Source organism: Mya arenaria, chromosome 17 (assembly GCF_026914265.1).
Source record: "Mya arenaria isolate MELC-2E11 chromosome 17, ASM2691426v1".
NCBI classification, from domain to species: Eukaryota; Metazoa; Mollusca; class Bivalvia; order Myida; family Myidae; genus Mya; species Mya arenaria.
The window spans coordinates 30362190-30378555 of NC_069138.1; the positions used below are offsets into that span (position 1 = coordinate 30362190).

A 16366-nucleotide genomic window follows, 5' to 3' on the forward strand; every position below is an offset into this window, starting at 1 on the left:
AACATTGAGGAAAATACAAAAAAAAGTTACAAGCATTTTATTACACAACTTAAAATACCTGAAAATAAAACTCGCGAAGAAAATTGGGAATCTCAAATTGAACTTAACTCTATACAATGGAAAATTGTGTACAGTCGCTTCAACTAACAATGGATACGAAACTTCGGGAATTCCAATACAAATACATTATGCATATCCTAACAAATAATGACAATCTATACACAAACAATATTGCTTCATACAGGTTTTGTGATTTTTGTCTAATGAACATCGACTCAAACATCCATATGTTTTGGGAATGTCATTATTCGCAGACGTTTTAAGGTGAATTGAAAATATTCATAAAAAATTCGTTTAATGCAGTTAGCTTAAGAGAACTATCATACAAATCTATTACCTTTTGTGACTTCATGCCAAACAGAGAAAACAAAATTGTTATCAAATACATTTCATGATACTTTTAGCAAAATATTTCACCTTTAAATCAAAATGTAAAGGAAAGATTCCAAGGTGTGCCATGTGTGCCTAATAGCTTGGTTAAACGATAAAAATTGATCAAACCATAGAAACAATGCAGAATAAAATCAACACATACAATAGACGATGGCAACAATTAGAACACTTATTATCTAAGTAAAAGTGCTCTTGCATATAGTAGTACGTTTAGTTACTGGACATTAAATGAAATATTCACGAAGAACTGTATTTTATATTTAAGTTAGTAGTTTGTCCATATTAAATATTCCGTTTATGTTAGGAACATTTTTCCAAATCAACAAATATACACCATCTCCCCCATATTTTTCTTCCATGTTTTTTTTGTTGCTGAAGAAATTAAGTCTCAAATTGTTAATCGGGTTTGACAAATAAAGAGTTAGATCAATATGAACTTGTTTTCATTGATATGTTTTGGAATAACGCTAAGGCAAAGTGTGATATTACAAACCAGAAAAGATTTCAGCGGGCATTTTGAATATTAATTATCAAACTTAAATACAACGGTTAATATTTAGTTTTGATCTTTATAAATTTCATTACCATAAACATCTGTCGAACATATACATTTACTTCATTAAAAAAACAGGTGCTAATATAGTCAGGACAGTGGCCTGGCTGATATTTAAATGAAACATGCACGTAGGGATTGACCAAAATAAAGAAGCAGCCATGTTTTTGTACACTTCAGTTTCTGATAATGTTAGCAACATATATGAGTACTTTAAATTACATGAAACATTTAGTACCTCATAGCAATACTTTCCAAAGTCCCTGGTGAAGTCTATATTTGTTGGTATAGTTTAATAATACATTCATAGTTATAAGACCCTTACCTACAACTCATTGACTGTTTAACACGTAATGCATTTCCTGATACGTTAAAGATACCTCTTCAAGGGGTAAGTCAATGTAGATCTAAGTCCATTTTGCCCTACCTGAGCCTCTTTTACAGAATACTACCACCTTGGCTGTTGGCCATATCAACCTTCAAATCCCGCATTTGATAATAACCATAAAGCTGGTTAAAACTTATTATTTCTATCCTGCAGTATAATTATATTAATACATATTTCTTTTTAAATATATTAATACATAATTTGAAAAAGAACAGAACAAAACAGAAGATACTTTTGACTTATGAACAAAATATTTAGTCGTACAAATATATACAACAATTTTTGCATACCTTTTTAAAATTATGTATACCTATGATCATCGTAACAAAGTAGGCGATACTATTATAACAATATAAGTTTGTTTATTTCTAGATTGGACATTAGTATACAGTACATCTACAGTCAACTAACACAGGGTGGTCTGATGCATCGCTTAAAAGGGAAGACCCATTGTCTATACCTGACCAAGGCAGTCTATTTTCAAATCAACTTCCTTCCCAGATTTCAGCATCTTTCGCTTGACCAACAGCTCCGTATCCCCGAAAGTGAAGGAAGTTTCTATCTTGAAATCATCATCCTCTACATCTTCCTCACTGTAGTTGATTGTCAGGCGACCAATCTTTTCGCATGCAGAGTCAGACACTGTGACAGGGGAAGAATCACGTGATCGGTAGATTAATAGTTTAGAAGACTTTTTGCTGCTTGAGCCTCTGCTTGTGCGTTTGAATTTTTGACCAAACAAAACTTCTTCATTGATAGAACAGAATTTGACGAAGCAGTCCTTTGCGAACACGTTCCCGCGATTCTTCATTATCTTATTTTCTTCCTTGTGCTTTTTAGGATCAAATGCCAATTCTCCCCTCACCCCGTATGTGTAATCAATCATCCGCGACGCCACGACAGCAGGGTTGTGTCCAAACTTCACCGCCCCCTTCAATACAGCGAGGCCTGGCTCATTAGGTATAAGGATGCGTTTATCTCCCAGCGCTTCACGAAACCTCTCTTGAACATACGTGCTCTCAACAAATCCACCGACAAGAATTATTGTCTCAACTTCGCTTATATTTGGAAGTTCCAGCAGGTGCTTAACATGGTTTATTGTGTTGTCAACTGACTTGTCAAACCAGGTCTTCACGATATCCCATGGAACACGCAATTTGTCTGGAGCTTTATACACCACACTCTCCCCATACACAGAATCCTTTACAACATCAGCCATTTTCTTTCCTTTCTTTTCCTCACAGTATTCCCTTAATGATGCGGGTATTTTAATCATTATGAATCCTCGCGTACGCATATCAGGTGTCCTTTTCTTTACTTCAAAATCTTCGAGAATTGCAAGGAAATCCATCATCGTCTCTTCCTTAAGTCTCCTCATAGATTCTTCGCCAAAGATATCATCCAATGTTTGAAGATACCTTTTATCGACCTGGTAATAGAAACATATATCATAACGTGAGACTACATCCCTCAGTGTTTGGTACGCAGGGTTCAATGTGGCTTTGAGGTCACTCGGTGATTATGTAAATGGTACACGGTAGGCAGAATATCAAATACGACATTACAGTCTGAACCCGCTATGTCTAACTATGTTTTATGTGTTGGTACTGTCGTACTGTTTTCAAGTTAAACATGTACAGCCCCTGTGTCTGTAGTACTAACAGTTTACAGTATTGGGTACATTAAAAAAGGTAAAGGCCACCATAAACAAACTCAAAGGTACTGTCGACGATCCCTTTTTTAAATATTTTGAATGCTGATTTGAGAACTTTCGAAACCTAATGTTACACTATAACCAAGTTGGAAAACGTGGTAACGTGTGTCCTGGTGTTCACGATCTGTTTTAAACCATAAGGCCTTACAGTCCAGTCACACTTTTACTTAAATACTTAAGAAAATTGCTACAGCTCAAAATTTAATGACCAATTCAATTATTTTCAAGTATTCATCAAAGTAAAATGGAAAATATATTTATTAATAAATAAAATCAGTTGTCCCTCTTTGTTATAAATATGATATTGTCCAGATGGCATTGTGAAGAAAGCATTTGGAAAGAAAATACATTTTTCCATTGACTGTTAGATCAAACTTGCTGCACTTGTTCAGTATTTGAAGAGGTATGTTACAACATTGATAAGAAAGCTAGAACATTCATAACACAAGCTAAACTTGTAGATGCACTATGCCACATCCATTTGCGACAATAAAGCACATAAGTAAATATTGAATAACATGTTTATTTAAATAAAGCATTTTAAAAATAGTATGTTGGATAATTGTTAATAGAAATAGCACATTTCTTGAACTCTCTTATGTATTGGGGATTTCGTGCCAGAGATAAGCCAAGGTTATAACACCACATTTGGAAATTGACGATCTTAAAAAGCATGTGATTTCCTTCTTTTCTGTTTTGATCGAATACGCTGAAGTTTGCAAGTAATGTCATATTGTTTGGGCAGGCATTGCGTAAAGGTGGGTTTGCTATGTATAATGAAGCTCTTGAGTCTCTTGTCCCTTGTTGTTTTGCTCTTGACCATTTAATATATGCTCGTTGGCTGGTTGTACATATCCGTGATGAAACAGAGAACAACAGAAGTTTATTTTTATTTGTTTGCTCAATGTGGGTTTGTTGTACTCTAAACTTAACGTTTATCCCACGCTACTGCAGTTGAACATGCACATGAGCAAAATAATATACTCATTAAAGGAGATGGCGGAGCATAAGGATTCACTGAAAGTACCAGTCTTTTGCTGCGCTTGATGGTGTCTGGTAATGATGAAGCCCGTAGTTGCGCATGAATTTCAATCTTCCACCGATTTTTTGAAGCATGAGGAAGGTAAAGGTCCTAATATTAACCACCACGAACGACAAGGCTTTACCTAGAACATGACTGTTCTTGCATTAAGCGAAACTAGATAGAATAGAAATGGGGAACCAATTCAATGACCACTCGAGGGATCTTCTAGACTGAGATAGGAGAACTATTGTAAATGCAAGTGTTATTGAAACTGTGAAAAACCATGAACAGGCGGGCAAGGACCAGTAGACAGTGTCTGCATCTGAGGGCTTTAAAATAAAAGATAAACTACTGAGAGGATCCATTAAATAAAACAAGTTTCCTCTTTTCAATAGACAACCTTCAAAACAGATATCCAAAGAAAAGCAACAGCTTAAACAGGATTCTTTTTCCATTTTCAAAGCTGTATGTTTCATGTGAAGTATGCGATGGCAACATTTGACCATGGGAATTCTATTTTTTCTCATCATTGTCATAGTTTGAAAAAGTCAGATTGGGCGCCAAGTCGGACCTTGTGAATTGTCTTGAATGTCACTCACAATTCACGCTTAAACATCCTCCAGATAATGCCTTAATTATAGAAGGAGCAGTCAGGGCCAACATGCTGAAACCGACCGGTTGCCAAACATTCAAAGATCACTCCAATAATGTTTTCAGCCGTCGTCAGCTTTCAACTTTACAGGGGTTGGTTGTTGTTTGGGATGTATATGATCCTGATGGTCTGATATCTGCTTCAATGTTGCACAGAGGTTGGGATGTAGACGAATGGTCCTTCCAGACACGAAAATCCCATGTAATTGGTATTATTAATTGAGAGTTGATCAAAACATAGGAGAACTGTGCATTTTTTGACAAATCAAATAGTCTATGTAAATCACAATGATACTCAGCGACCAAGGTATTGTTTCTTTACCACAGTTTTATTCTAAGAACTTCCCCTGTCAGGAAGTTTTTAAATGCGGATGCACTTCAGAAATGGGAGGCAATGGAAGATGATAATTTTCAAAGCTGTAAATCTATTGGGTGCTCTTAGTTGGTGTGATGGCAATTACGACATGGACTGACTGTTGGGCCGTACTTTCAGTCATTTCCTATCTCGCTGTCGATAGTAACATAAGTGCATAAAGCAGACTTAATTTATGGAATTATTTCATTCTGTAATTGATTCTTGGAAGCTGTTATGAAATATTTTCCAATGGTTTGATTTTTATTTTATTTTGATCTTTTCTATGGAAGCAATATTTATTTAATACGTAGTTTTTTTTTCCTTTTTCTGCAACAATATGTTAAACACAGTTAAATATATGACAAAGTTGACTCAATATATGTATGAAACATAGTTTAAATTAAAAAACACCCCCCCCCCAAAAGAAAAAAAAAAAAAAAAAAAAACAACACAACAACAACCCCCCCCCCAAAAAAAAAACAAAAACAAAAAAAAACAAAAAAATATAAAAAAAAACATTATTTTTCGTAGACCATATTAAAGATGGCTGCTAGTCAGCCATTGTGAAAGATGGGTCAATCGGTCAGTTGCTTATTTTGTCCTTATATAATATTAATGCGTATTGTGGTGCTTTAACCGTATTCAAGTTTTTCTTATAGTTTTACTGAGGATTTGACTGCACTATTACGCAACTGTGCTTCTTTTCTTCAAGGGTTTCGTAGATCTACCAATGTGCCTTGTAGTTACATTTAAATTGATAAGTGTGTCAGATGTTAGATTTAAGTTTAGCCCAACAACCTTATCTTGTACAAAGATTGTGAATTTAATAACACTACCACATTTATCATTCTCATTACCGTGAAAACGTTCGCAGAGGAAACCCACTTTTCCGGCTTGGTGACCACAAACCAAACACATATACATCTAGGTAAATAATTGAACCAGGAGAACCTTGGTGAGATAAGAAGCGTGCGTGCTAACTACTGTGCTGATATTCCGTTCACACAGCCCCCCCCCCCCCCTCTTCTATAACGCTCTAAACGTGTTTACCGAATCGTGACCAGTCGTTGTATCATCGTGTAAGATTGAGAGAGGGTCTTCATAAATATGGAAGGGTCGTAGTAGAATTGCAAAGATTGTTAAGCGCCACGCTTTTTTAACATGTTCAAAACAGTCGTAACAGGAGCGTGGCTAAAATCAATCGTATGAACGTAGTAATGTCGGCATAAGTGTAAAAGCATCGTGGAAGTATCGTGGTAAGATATTCATTATCGTTATGACATTGTAGTGCATTCGGTGAACAATTGAACTACGTTGATACCACACTCCTTCCAAGCTTCCACTACGCTCCTGCGACGGTCAGGAAGATCACATAAAGACCTCACGAAGAGCTTGCGCCGATCAAGTCGCATGACGTCAGAAATTTTCTGACTGGCCCTTTGCCTTTGTTTATTCATTCACACTCTGAACGTTACAAACGAAAGTAGCCCAACGTGTTCAACGCCAGAATAAGCCTTTCAAAGCAATAGCTGAGATGGCTGACGATCCTTCTGTTGACCCTTCGTCGCCATCTGTGCCATCTCCAGAAACTGCTATTCCCGCCACGACAGAAATTGGTCCAAATTCCGACGATATAAACGCAACTAATATTGACAAAGAAAGCTCGACCATACCAGAAAAGCGCAAGAAACTACAGACTGATCTGACAGAACACGAGAAACAAATAATGGTAGATTGGCTCGCAAATGAAATAACAGTTTTATACAATAAAAATCAAAGGTTTCAAAGATACAAATACATGTAGTAAGGAGTTCTTGTAAAGGGAGCCGGCTTCCCGTCCTGGAAAGGATGTCGTGTTGATCAAGACATGGTACAAAAACATTCGAAACCGGTATGGGCGTCTCCAAAAATATCGATCTGGTACTACTTACCAAGCGCAGACTGAGAGGGACAATTGGTTCGTTTCATTTCCTGCTGCCACACATTATAGAAGTGTAGAAACGAACCGTTGTCAGCGTAAGATCGGACTATTTTTCTCTGTTTATCATGATTAGAAAAGGACTTGTGTTAAAGTCATGGTATTAAAGGAGAGATTAAAAGTTTACAACAGGCTTCGGTACTTTTTCCTTGAAGCAGGATGTCTCATAGTGATGGCTAGTTTCATGCCTGTCTCGTAAGGTTTTCTCCAATGAGTCTCAGTCTTCTGGATTCTCGGCCCAACCCTTTGAAGTTTTTCATCAAACATTTTCGGTGGTATTCTTATAAAGTTGAAGTATGATGTTGTGTCTTCCAATCTTAACTTACTGACCAGTCTGTCGTAATGTCCAAACTGAAGCCTTCTTTCTGCAGCTAGCCATGGTCAGACACAGTTTCTTCTTTCTCTTCTTCTTCTCAGAATAATATTTTCCATTTGATATTCGACAAGCATCTGCTCTTGCTGAAGGATAACACGTTGCACCTATTCTGGCCTCTTCATGTTTCCACGTTTACAAGAGAACTGAAAAGCTGTTCACGGTGGTTGATAATCGCGGTGGAAACGTGGTTCAAATGCAAAAGCAATTTGAAACGAGATGGTCGTGGAGAAATCCTAGTACAAGCGTAGATCTGGCGATCTTCTGACGATACTCATCGATTTTCAAGATTTTGACCCCGTTCTCGCCCCGATTTGATAAACTTTCAGATCGGGATGAGCGACGTGAGCGTGGTGAGATCGTAGCTATGGTAAATTGGTCATAATTATACCAGAAAACATAAACACAATGCAGGCCTAATACTAACCTCAGTGCCGCCCCAGGCTCCTCCACTTGCCTTGTGTATCTCCTTTAAAGTTCCGTTATCGTTGCGCTCGTGCACCGATACATCCACAGTGCCTCCTGGAATACATAGACAGCTAGTTATATATCATTGAATGCAAGCCCTGGTGCATATCTTTACATATGTCCGATACTTAATGCATATAGATATAAGTGAAACCATTTAAAACAGTCTGTATATACAAGCCAACTTTGCTTTTGAAAAATTGAACGCAGACCGTTTTAGTGAACCAAATGGAGAACATTTTAAGAAAGCCTTAACGTCCGCATACCCCTGAGTTACAATGACAGAAAATGGAGCCTCGCTCCGCACGATCACTTGTTGCCTTAACTTCGGCATACTCCTTTTATGTTTGTTTTCAATTCTTTTTTTAAGAAAAGCCCCCTTACCTCCGGCGTCTACAACCATGTACCGTATCCCCGGTTGTTGCAGCTTTCGAGTATCCGCTGCCTCCAATTCTTCCTCGCACCAGATTGAGGCTACTTCCGGTTCTAACACGAGCTTCAATTGGTCAGTCGGTATTCCCGCCTGAGTGGGGAATGTGTAATATAAAATATTACAAACTATTTCAACTACTAAAACCTACTTACTAGGTACGTAAATGAAGTATAGAGTTGTTTCGTACTCTGCGTAACATAGTTTAGGCGAGAAGTGTTTTCTCAGTGAAACAAGGAGGATTTTTCAAAGATACATGCAACATATATTTATATAATGAAATGTTTCAATATATTGTATTTAAGTAGGTTACAAAAGACGAGACCGGACATCTAACGGTAGGACTGTCTTGTTATTCTGAAAACGCCAGGGTAGAGGTGTCTGAGTTTCGGCATAAGACAGAAACCAGAAAACGAATCATTCAATTTATTCGGGTACAGGTATACCAAAATACTAGCCCACATAGCACACGATTATAAATTCCTTGGAGTAGCAACATACACACCTTTTCGGCCGCTTCCCGCATGAACTGTTTGGCGCGCACGTCCCAAATGGCGGGAACGGTAATGACGTAAAACACGTCAGCCTCGGTCACGCCAGCTGAACTTTTGTTGATGAATTCTAGCACGTGCTCACGAAGGTAGTGTATCGCGTGCGTGAAGATTGGTAACGCTGGCGAAGGGTTTCCTTGTATGTCTTCGATGGTTGAATCGCGGTTAAGTTGCTAAATATCAATTGAGAAAATTTACAGGCTTATGAAGGTTGTATCGTATTAATAAAATTGAATTAGATCCAGCCAGAGAAAAAACACCACTCAGGGCAATTACAACATATGTATGATATTATAATGCTTTTATCATTTGCTTTTCAAATGTTTTGTACTTCTGAAATGAATTCATTTCGATTTTGCAGAATGATTTCGCATTAAAAAATGAAAAATGTGACACTTTTTTTGGCCACGGGTTTTATTAACCAATGTTGTAGATGTTGTTTTACCATTAAATGATATCATATACTAAAACATAACTGTTGTATAGTTTTGCAACAAAAATGCTTTTAGTTGGTTTAAAATAATCAGTTGCCATAGTAAATTATTTTCATCGATGTATATTTTTGTTATTGTCATGACAAGGTTTTGTTTCCCTTCAAACTTGTGAGTGTGTTTTGAAGTTGTTCGTAATAAAATATGAAACATCATTTGACTTTTTGCTGATAAATACCTCAATTTTGCTACGAAAATCATGCTATTTTCCATGTTCCCTTATTGGCGAAAATTGCCATAGCAACGTCAATGGTTGAAATAATAAACCCTTAAATGGACAAGCAAATAATAGATTACAATTTGAATTTGTCATTCTTGAAGGTATCCATCAAATCAATTTAGGGAACACGGTAGACGACGCATGTGAAAAGGTTGAACAGTCACAATTAAAGGTTTTAACTGAATCCAAAGGGATAATTTGTGTAAAAGCAATATTGATTAACAAGTGTATGATAAGAAAACGAAATATCGCTTGTTTAATGTAACAGTCATTGAATCGTATTCATGTATGTACAACACTTTGAAATAACTCAAAGTTATAGCTACATTCAAATTCGGTCAACATACCTCGTTAAGATCATGTTTTGGGCAAAATGTTTTACGAAAAAAGTCGAATGGCTTAATAGCGTTTCCACTCGTATTATTAATAGAAAACACATTTTAAAGAAATGACATTAAAACTCATTATCAAAGTTGCATCAGTTTAATCATTGTTTCTTTTACCGTGTTGTTGTGCAGCATCATTTTGAAGCGCCGAAAGAGCCTCCAGCCGGCATGCTTCCCGTCTTCCGCCAGGTCGGCGTACTTCGCTTCCGCTTCAAACCCGAAACTGTGGAAGTCCCCGGCTGGATTGAGGAGAACGCTTGTTGAAGTTTTCAGGGACATGAGTTGAGCGACACCTGCCGCCCAAGAGTTGTTCACCTGCGAAAATAATTCATACATGATATACGTGAAAATGTTTAAAGTGTAAAACCTACGCATTAATATTCTCCGACTTGATTCAGTAGCACATGTGTTGTGGTTTTAAGTGAAATTAATTGAAACACGTCAGACTTTCAATAGTGATTCAACAATGAGGAATACAGAGAACATATGATAAATGTAATGTAGAACTCATTGGGAACTTCCGGTTAAATTCAAGAACCGCTAGTTGAGGGTTTGAGAGACATGCCTGTAGAGAAACTGACGTCCAACAATTACAAGCATTAATATCTTTACTGTCCCTAGATAGAAATAAACATATACTAGCGGGGGGTAATAAACTGCGTATAACGCGAAATTCGTCTACAATATGTCCAGTCTTTCGTGATAACACTATTGCACCTCAATTATTTAACACATAAATGAAAATGTGATACATGTAGGGAATTACCTTAAAGCATGAAGAATCAATTTTCATAAATAAGTAATTTATGAAAAGGGTCAATTCCTGGATCTGCCCCAAGACCGAGTAACATGGGTCAATAATTAATTCAAGCTGGTAAAGCTCAATTGTATTCTATCTTGGATTGTCTCATTTTTGATATTCACAGCATGAACAGCACATTTTATCTTTTAAACATACTGTTAAGAGAGCATTGCACGATCACTATGTACAAAAGTGGAGGAGTCAAGTTCTTGAATGTAGATAAGTTTGAATTATAGGATTTTTAAAGATGAATTTTAATTCGAGAGATATTAAAATGATCTACTTTTCAACCTGGCTATATAGTTTTCGAAAATTATATGTAGAAATAGTTAACGTCCTGCTGTTGTTGGTCAGTTTCAGAATAAGCATTATCAGTAATAATGTAAATGAACGCTATTGTAATTTGTAACTTAGAGACGCAATATTTTGACATGCGCCCCTCCCTAAAAACTGAAATATATATGGTTTTCATTTATTGGTGTTCTTGGCTTACATTTTAAAACAGTTTCAGAAACTTCCACTGAAACTGAAACATAGCAGTGCTGTTTTCATACCCCCAGACTTACGATGCATATAGTAGAATTGGACTTACCATTGTATCGAAAAGAAGAATCTGATTTTCAATGGGTAATCCAATAGCTCCTTTTAAAGCTTTTCTGGCTTGGCTACGAAGATGAGATCTTGCTTTTGCAAATTTCCCATTGTAATTAAACAAAAACCCAAGGTAGGTAAAATGATCAACAACATCAACGGTATTTCTTTGATAATAAAAGGAAGGCTTATTACCCAACTTGCCTTTAGAAAACACCACAACTTTAGTTTTTGTAGCATTCACCTTTAACTTCCATAATGCACATTATGTATGGCATTAAGAGCCATTTGCAGATCCTTTTCAGAATAAACAAAATAACTGTGTCACCTGAATATAACAAAAATATAATTTAAGGAAAACCCTCAAAGGCCTATGTATGTACACAGAAAATTATGTATATCATCAGTTATTAGTTAAAAAATAATATTATTCATAAATTGCCCTCGCCAGTACACGATTAAGCCTTGTTTCATGCAAGTGAACAGTTGGTGCATACTGTGTGTTTCCGAAGTTCAACGAGCTTAAACAATAGCATACAAGCATACCCACCAATTTACATATTCTACATACATGAACATGGGTGGGACTGTCTCGGAGGGAGTAAGCGTATCCACTGTATGTGGTGCCAAAATCAAAGGCCGCCACCAGAAGGTAGTTATGTTTCTCGGGCCTCCCCTTCTCTGCCATACTTCCGATTCAAACAACGTCTGCAACAAACATGTCAAGTTTACAAGGTTATGTGCGTGCTTTAGAGCGAAAGCTCATATTAAAATTACAACTGTTATTTCTGACGCTCAGATAGCGGTATCTGATTGGACAATCAAAGCGCTGAAAGCGTTAAAGGACTGTCAGTCATTTGATGAACAACTTGCTTAGGTGAAATAGGATCATTGCGATTATGAAAAAGTACGACGATTTGCCGATTCTTACAGAACGTTCCATTTGCCAATTGGATTCTAAATACAATGCTCGAGTTCGAACCCCTTTAAGCTGTTTTCATTTTAGATCAAGAATATTTAGAATGCGTTTACATGCGATCATTGGTTTCGTATGTTTAAGGCGATATTTTTGAAACTCAAATACAGTATAGTTTATATGTACGATTCACGGAACAAGTTGACAATAAGTATGATATGTTCTTTCAATACCAGACCTTCTTCTGTCATCGTATTTCATATTTTGTAGCAAGCAGACCAATCAGTTGAAATGGTGCTTTTAAGATTCAGGTATGTGAGATTCAAAATATAATTGTTTGAAATGAATAAATTTGTGTTCTTGCTTCACTAACTTTGACGATAAAAGAGCATTCAAATTTGCTTGATGCTGTGCAATCAACAGCATAAATTGCGTTTAACACTTTAATCCTATTCTGCAACGTTCATTCTAATAGTGTGTGAGTATCGCGTAGCACGTTTTGTTTAGCTAAACCACCAAAATGAAACAATAAAAAGTGCATTAGGGTAATAAAGAATTTTAATAAAAATATCTGGAAAAAATTAAATGATTTACTTATAGATTGGTATATAATTCCAAGAAACATTACTTACATAAGCTATTTCCCGACGACAAATACAAATATAAGATTATTATCTAAGTACCCTTTTCTATTTTAATTTAGTGGGTAATATAATAACAAAACATAAACATAATGCATGTGCACTTTTCTGGCTGCAAAAAAGCTTTTCAGCTGCAAGATTATTATTCAGCTGTGAACTAAGATTGTTAAAATCAGAATGCAAATATCTGCGCCATTGATTCATGGCTATATGTTAATGACAAGATAAGATAAGATAAGATAAGATAATAAGATCTTTATTTAAAGTCGGTTATGATAAACATGAACAACACTAGCTGATAGCTAGATAGCTTGACATCTTCACATTACAAGTCAAAATATACTGTAAATAACATTCGACGTATCTTTCTTTATAAATACTTGTAATACGAATAAGCATGCATTTGACCCCCACACTAACGTAGTTCCGTTGATACGCAGGTGGTGGTGCACAAATATTTTAAAGGGGCTAGATACCAGATGGTCCCAATATCGGTAAATACAGTATATTTCCTGAATACAAGCCTAGAATTTTCAATGCGAGTTAGTGGTAGGAGGTCGATAATATACCAATTAACATGATGAAAATCATAAACGCAACGATCATATTGCTTTCTCATCTGTGTTTCCCCATTTAAAAACAATCGCATAGTTGTTTCCAAATTTAAATCATATCTGTTTATGAGTTCAGATAATTATACCGGCCGTAGACAACCTCAGTAATCTCGAATTAGAAATATGCACAAAAACTGCAAAAGATACACGTTTCGTAAACGATGTGATACTACAGTTAGTAGGATTCAATGCGATGCACACAACGATGTCAATTTTATGTAAGTTTTTGACAATTTTCTTTTTTTTTTGCAATTGTATCATTTGGTGTTAAGCTCCTTTAAGGTAAACTCTGCCTGTCAGGCACGCGTCGCGTTTTTGGTATGTGACACTCTAATTCATATGCAGCTGACAGTCTAAAATTATCGACCATTTTCAACAACGGAGAGACATGCATTAAGAGGATTTTAAATGGCGGGACAGGCGGGACATTGGTATGTCCACCCGGAAATATACTTGACGTTGTTTTTTTCCCAACTGATGCCTTGAACATCTTTGTCCCGTATAAAATGCAGTTTAAATATCCCGGGTTTACCCACCGTCCAGAGGTGGGGAAAACATTGAAAGGTCCTTCCATCTGTAAATCTTGTCTTTAGCAGTTTTGGTGGACTTGTTTATTCAACTTCCTTTAAGTTAACACTATGAGACATTCTAAAACGACTTTAAATAGTGATTATGGCTTTTTTCATTCATTTGAGCTTCGATTTAAAATGTACTCTTAACAAATGATTGAATGATAATAAATATATTTGCTTTGGTGATGAACTCAAATCAATAGAATTTAATATTTTTTTAAAACCAGAAGATAAATCTCTACACGTTTTAAGCTTCTGGTCGAAATCATAGTTCATTTGCATCATTACATGAGTCAAATTGAGGATTAAAGTTTCAATATTATGATATGAACAATCCAACAATCAAAACATAAATTAATTGTATCGTAGCATGTTGTACATTGTAACTTTATTGATATATTCCATCCTTAAACCAGTACATTTGATATTATAATATTAGAAATTACCTTCAATGATAACCCCTCCTTTCCATATTAACTTTATCTCTGTATTTTACATCTCTGTAATTTACTTCCGGGTTGATTATAAAAAGAATAACACGTTACAAAAAAAGGTTATCCATTCATCATTGATGCAAAAATTGCTACCTAAAAGATAAAAAGTTAAAATAAGTTAACAACGATAGCTTTTTATATAGACATTATGTTAAGAAACAAATTAAGAACATTGTTACATATCTCCACTGACATATAATTATAGTAAAGTTTTGTTTTAATACCTCCGTTCAATATTTCATATCATAGTAGTAGTGTCATTATGGTGTAATTCAAAAATGTAATCCATGCAAAACAAATATGATGGTGTATCATTATAAATGAAACATAAACAAACTCTCGATGTCAATATCTAAAATGCACCTATACATCTTTGCATTCTTGTGATGGGCGGATACATGTCAAAATGTCAAGGCTGTATTTGAGCAGGTGTTTTATCCTTTTCTCATATGAAATAAACATAAGCCTGCTTTTTCGCTTGCCATTTAAGATCTTGTAAAATAAATGTGTTATTATGATTTCTGTTTCGTGGGAGTAAAGCTGAATAAAATCTTCACCTAAGAAGACTTACATATGTTTAATAAATTGATCACGTGATTTGTTTAACCCTTTCGACTTAGACTCCCCAAAATGCAATTGCCAAGGGCCGCCTCCCAAACCCATGGATCGTAAAAATACATACATACAACTTTGTTTTCAATTTTACCCTATGCGCGTCGTAGTCGCAAAAGCCTTCGATTCTACCAATTTCACATTATTGCGGCATAGAATAATATAATATGCAACACATCTTGAGGAAATCCATTCATCCGGCTTGGTATCAACATTACATACTCACATGCGCTGAGGCCGATTATCGAACCCTGGACATCTGGGTGAGAAGCAATTGTGCTTACCACTGAATCACTAACCAGGCAACCAAATCCATGTGGATTCTGCGTACGACTCATTAACGAAAGTTGATATGTGATCCATTTTGTTCTATATTAAAGCAAGGAGTTGATACAGAATCATCAGCAGCAGAACCACCAACAGAAGCAGCAGTAAAAGTGAACGAATCACGCGACAACAGTACAAATACTACAATTAAAACTACAAAGACAAGCCCAGTAGCTTAAAATTCATATAAAAACCCTGTTAACACATACGGTACATGGTAAGAGCCAAAATGATTGTTCAATATAGAGCTTCAAAAACCGGATTTCATCATTTCAATGATTACACGTCATGGAGAAAAATTGCCAACATCACTTCTTTTGGAACTCACAAATATCTGTACGGTATCACACTAGAATAAGTCCAAAAACCTTGTGGCATTTAAGACATACAGGTTTTTTTAATCTCTGATATAACACTTGTGGAGATGTCATCAGTAAAAATAAATAAATATGAAGAATCACTTCCGCTTTGAGGCCACTCATGTGTTCTCTAAACATCCTAGAATTTAGAAAGCTGATCCTCACCTGGACATGTCCCTCTTGTAATTGCTGACTGTGTAAATAATCTTTAAAACTCCCATAAAAATATGAAACTGGGAATATTACGGTGTCTAACTAAATATGATTTATCCTTATTCTTAACGGGAAATAACTTTTTTTTCACTGTGATGGTTTACACCAACTGAACAAGATGTGGTATTCAAAAACTAGAAAATATTTCAGCTGGCATTTTGAATAATAATTATCAAACTTAAATACAAGG

The 16366-nt window shown here is 35.8% G+C and overlaps 1 protein-coding gene across 2 annotated transcripts; it reads right to left on the reverse strand.

Moving 5' to 3' along the window:
• Positions 1 to 22: 22 nt before the first annotated feature.
• LOC128223722 (heat shock 70 kDa protein 12B-like) lies at positions 23 to 15043 on the reverse strand. Of its 2 annotated transcripts, none has more exons than XM_052933054.1 (7): positions 14890 to 15043; positions 12000 to 12136; positions 10153 to 10350; positions 8893 to 9111; positions 8342 to 8480; positions 7917 to 8011; positions 23 to 2823 (listed from the first exon to the last, which is right to left on the reverse strand). In XM_052933054.1, exons 2-7 carry the CDS (start codon positions 12114 to 12116, stop codon positions 1849 to 1851), a joined length of 1743 nt encoding a protein of 580 aa, XP_052789014.1. In that variant the 5' UTR covers positions 12117 to 12136; positions 14890 to 15043; the 3' UTR covers positions 23 to 1848. The 2 variants fall into 2 exon arrangements, with proteins under 2 accessions (XP_052789014.1, XP_052789013.1); XM_052933053.1 differs by lacking the exon at positions 14890 to 15043 and adding an exon at positions 14618 to 14826.
• Between the last annotated feature and the right edge of the window lie 1323 nt (positions 15044 to 16366).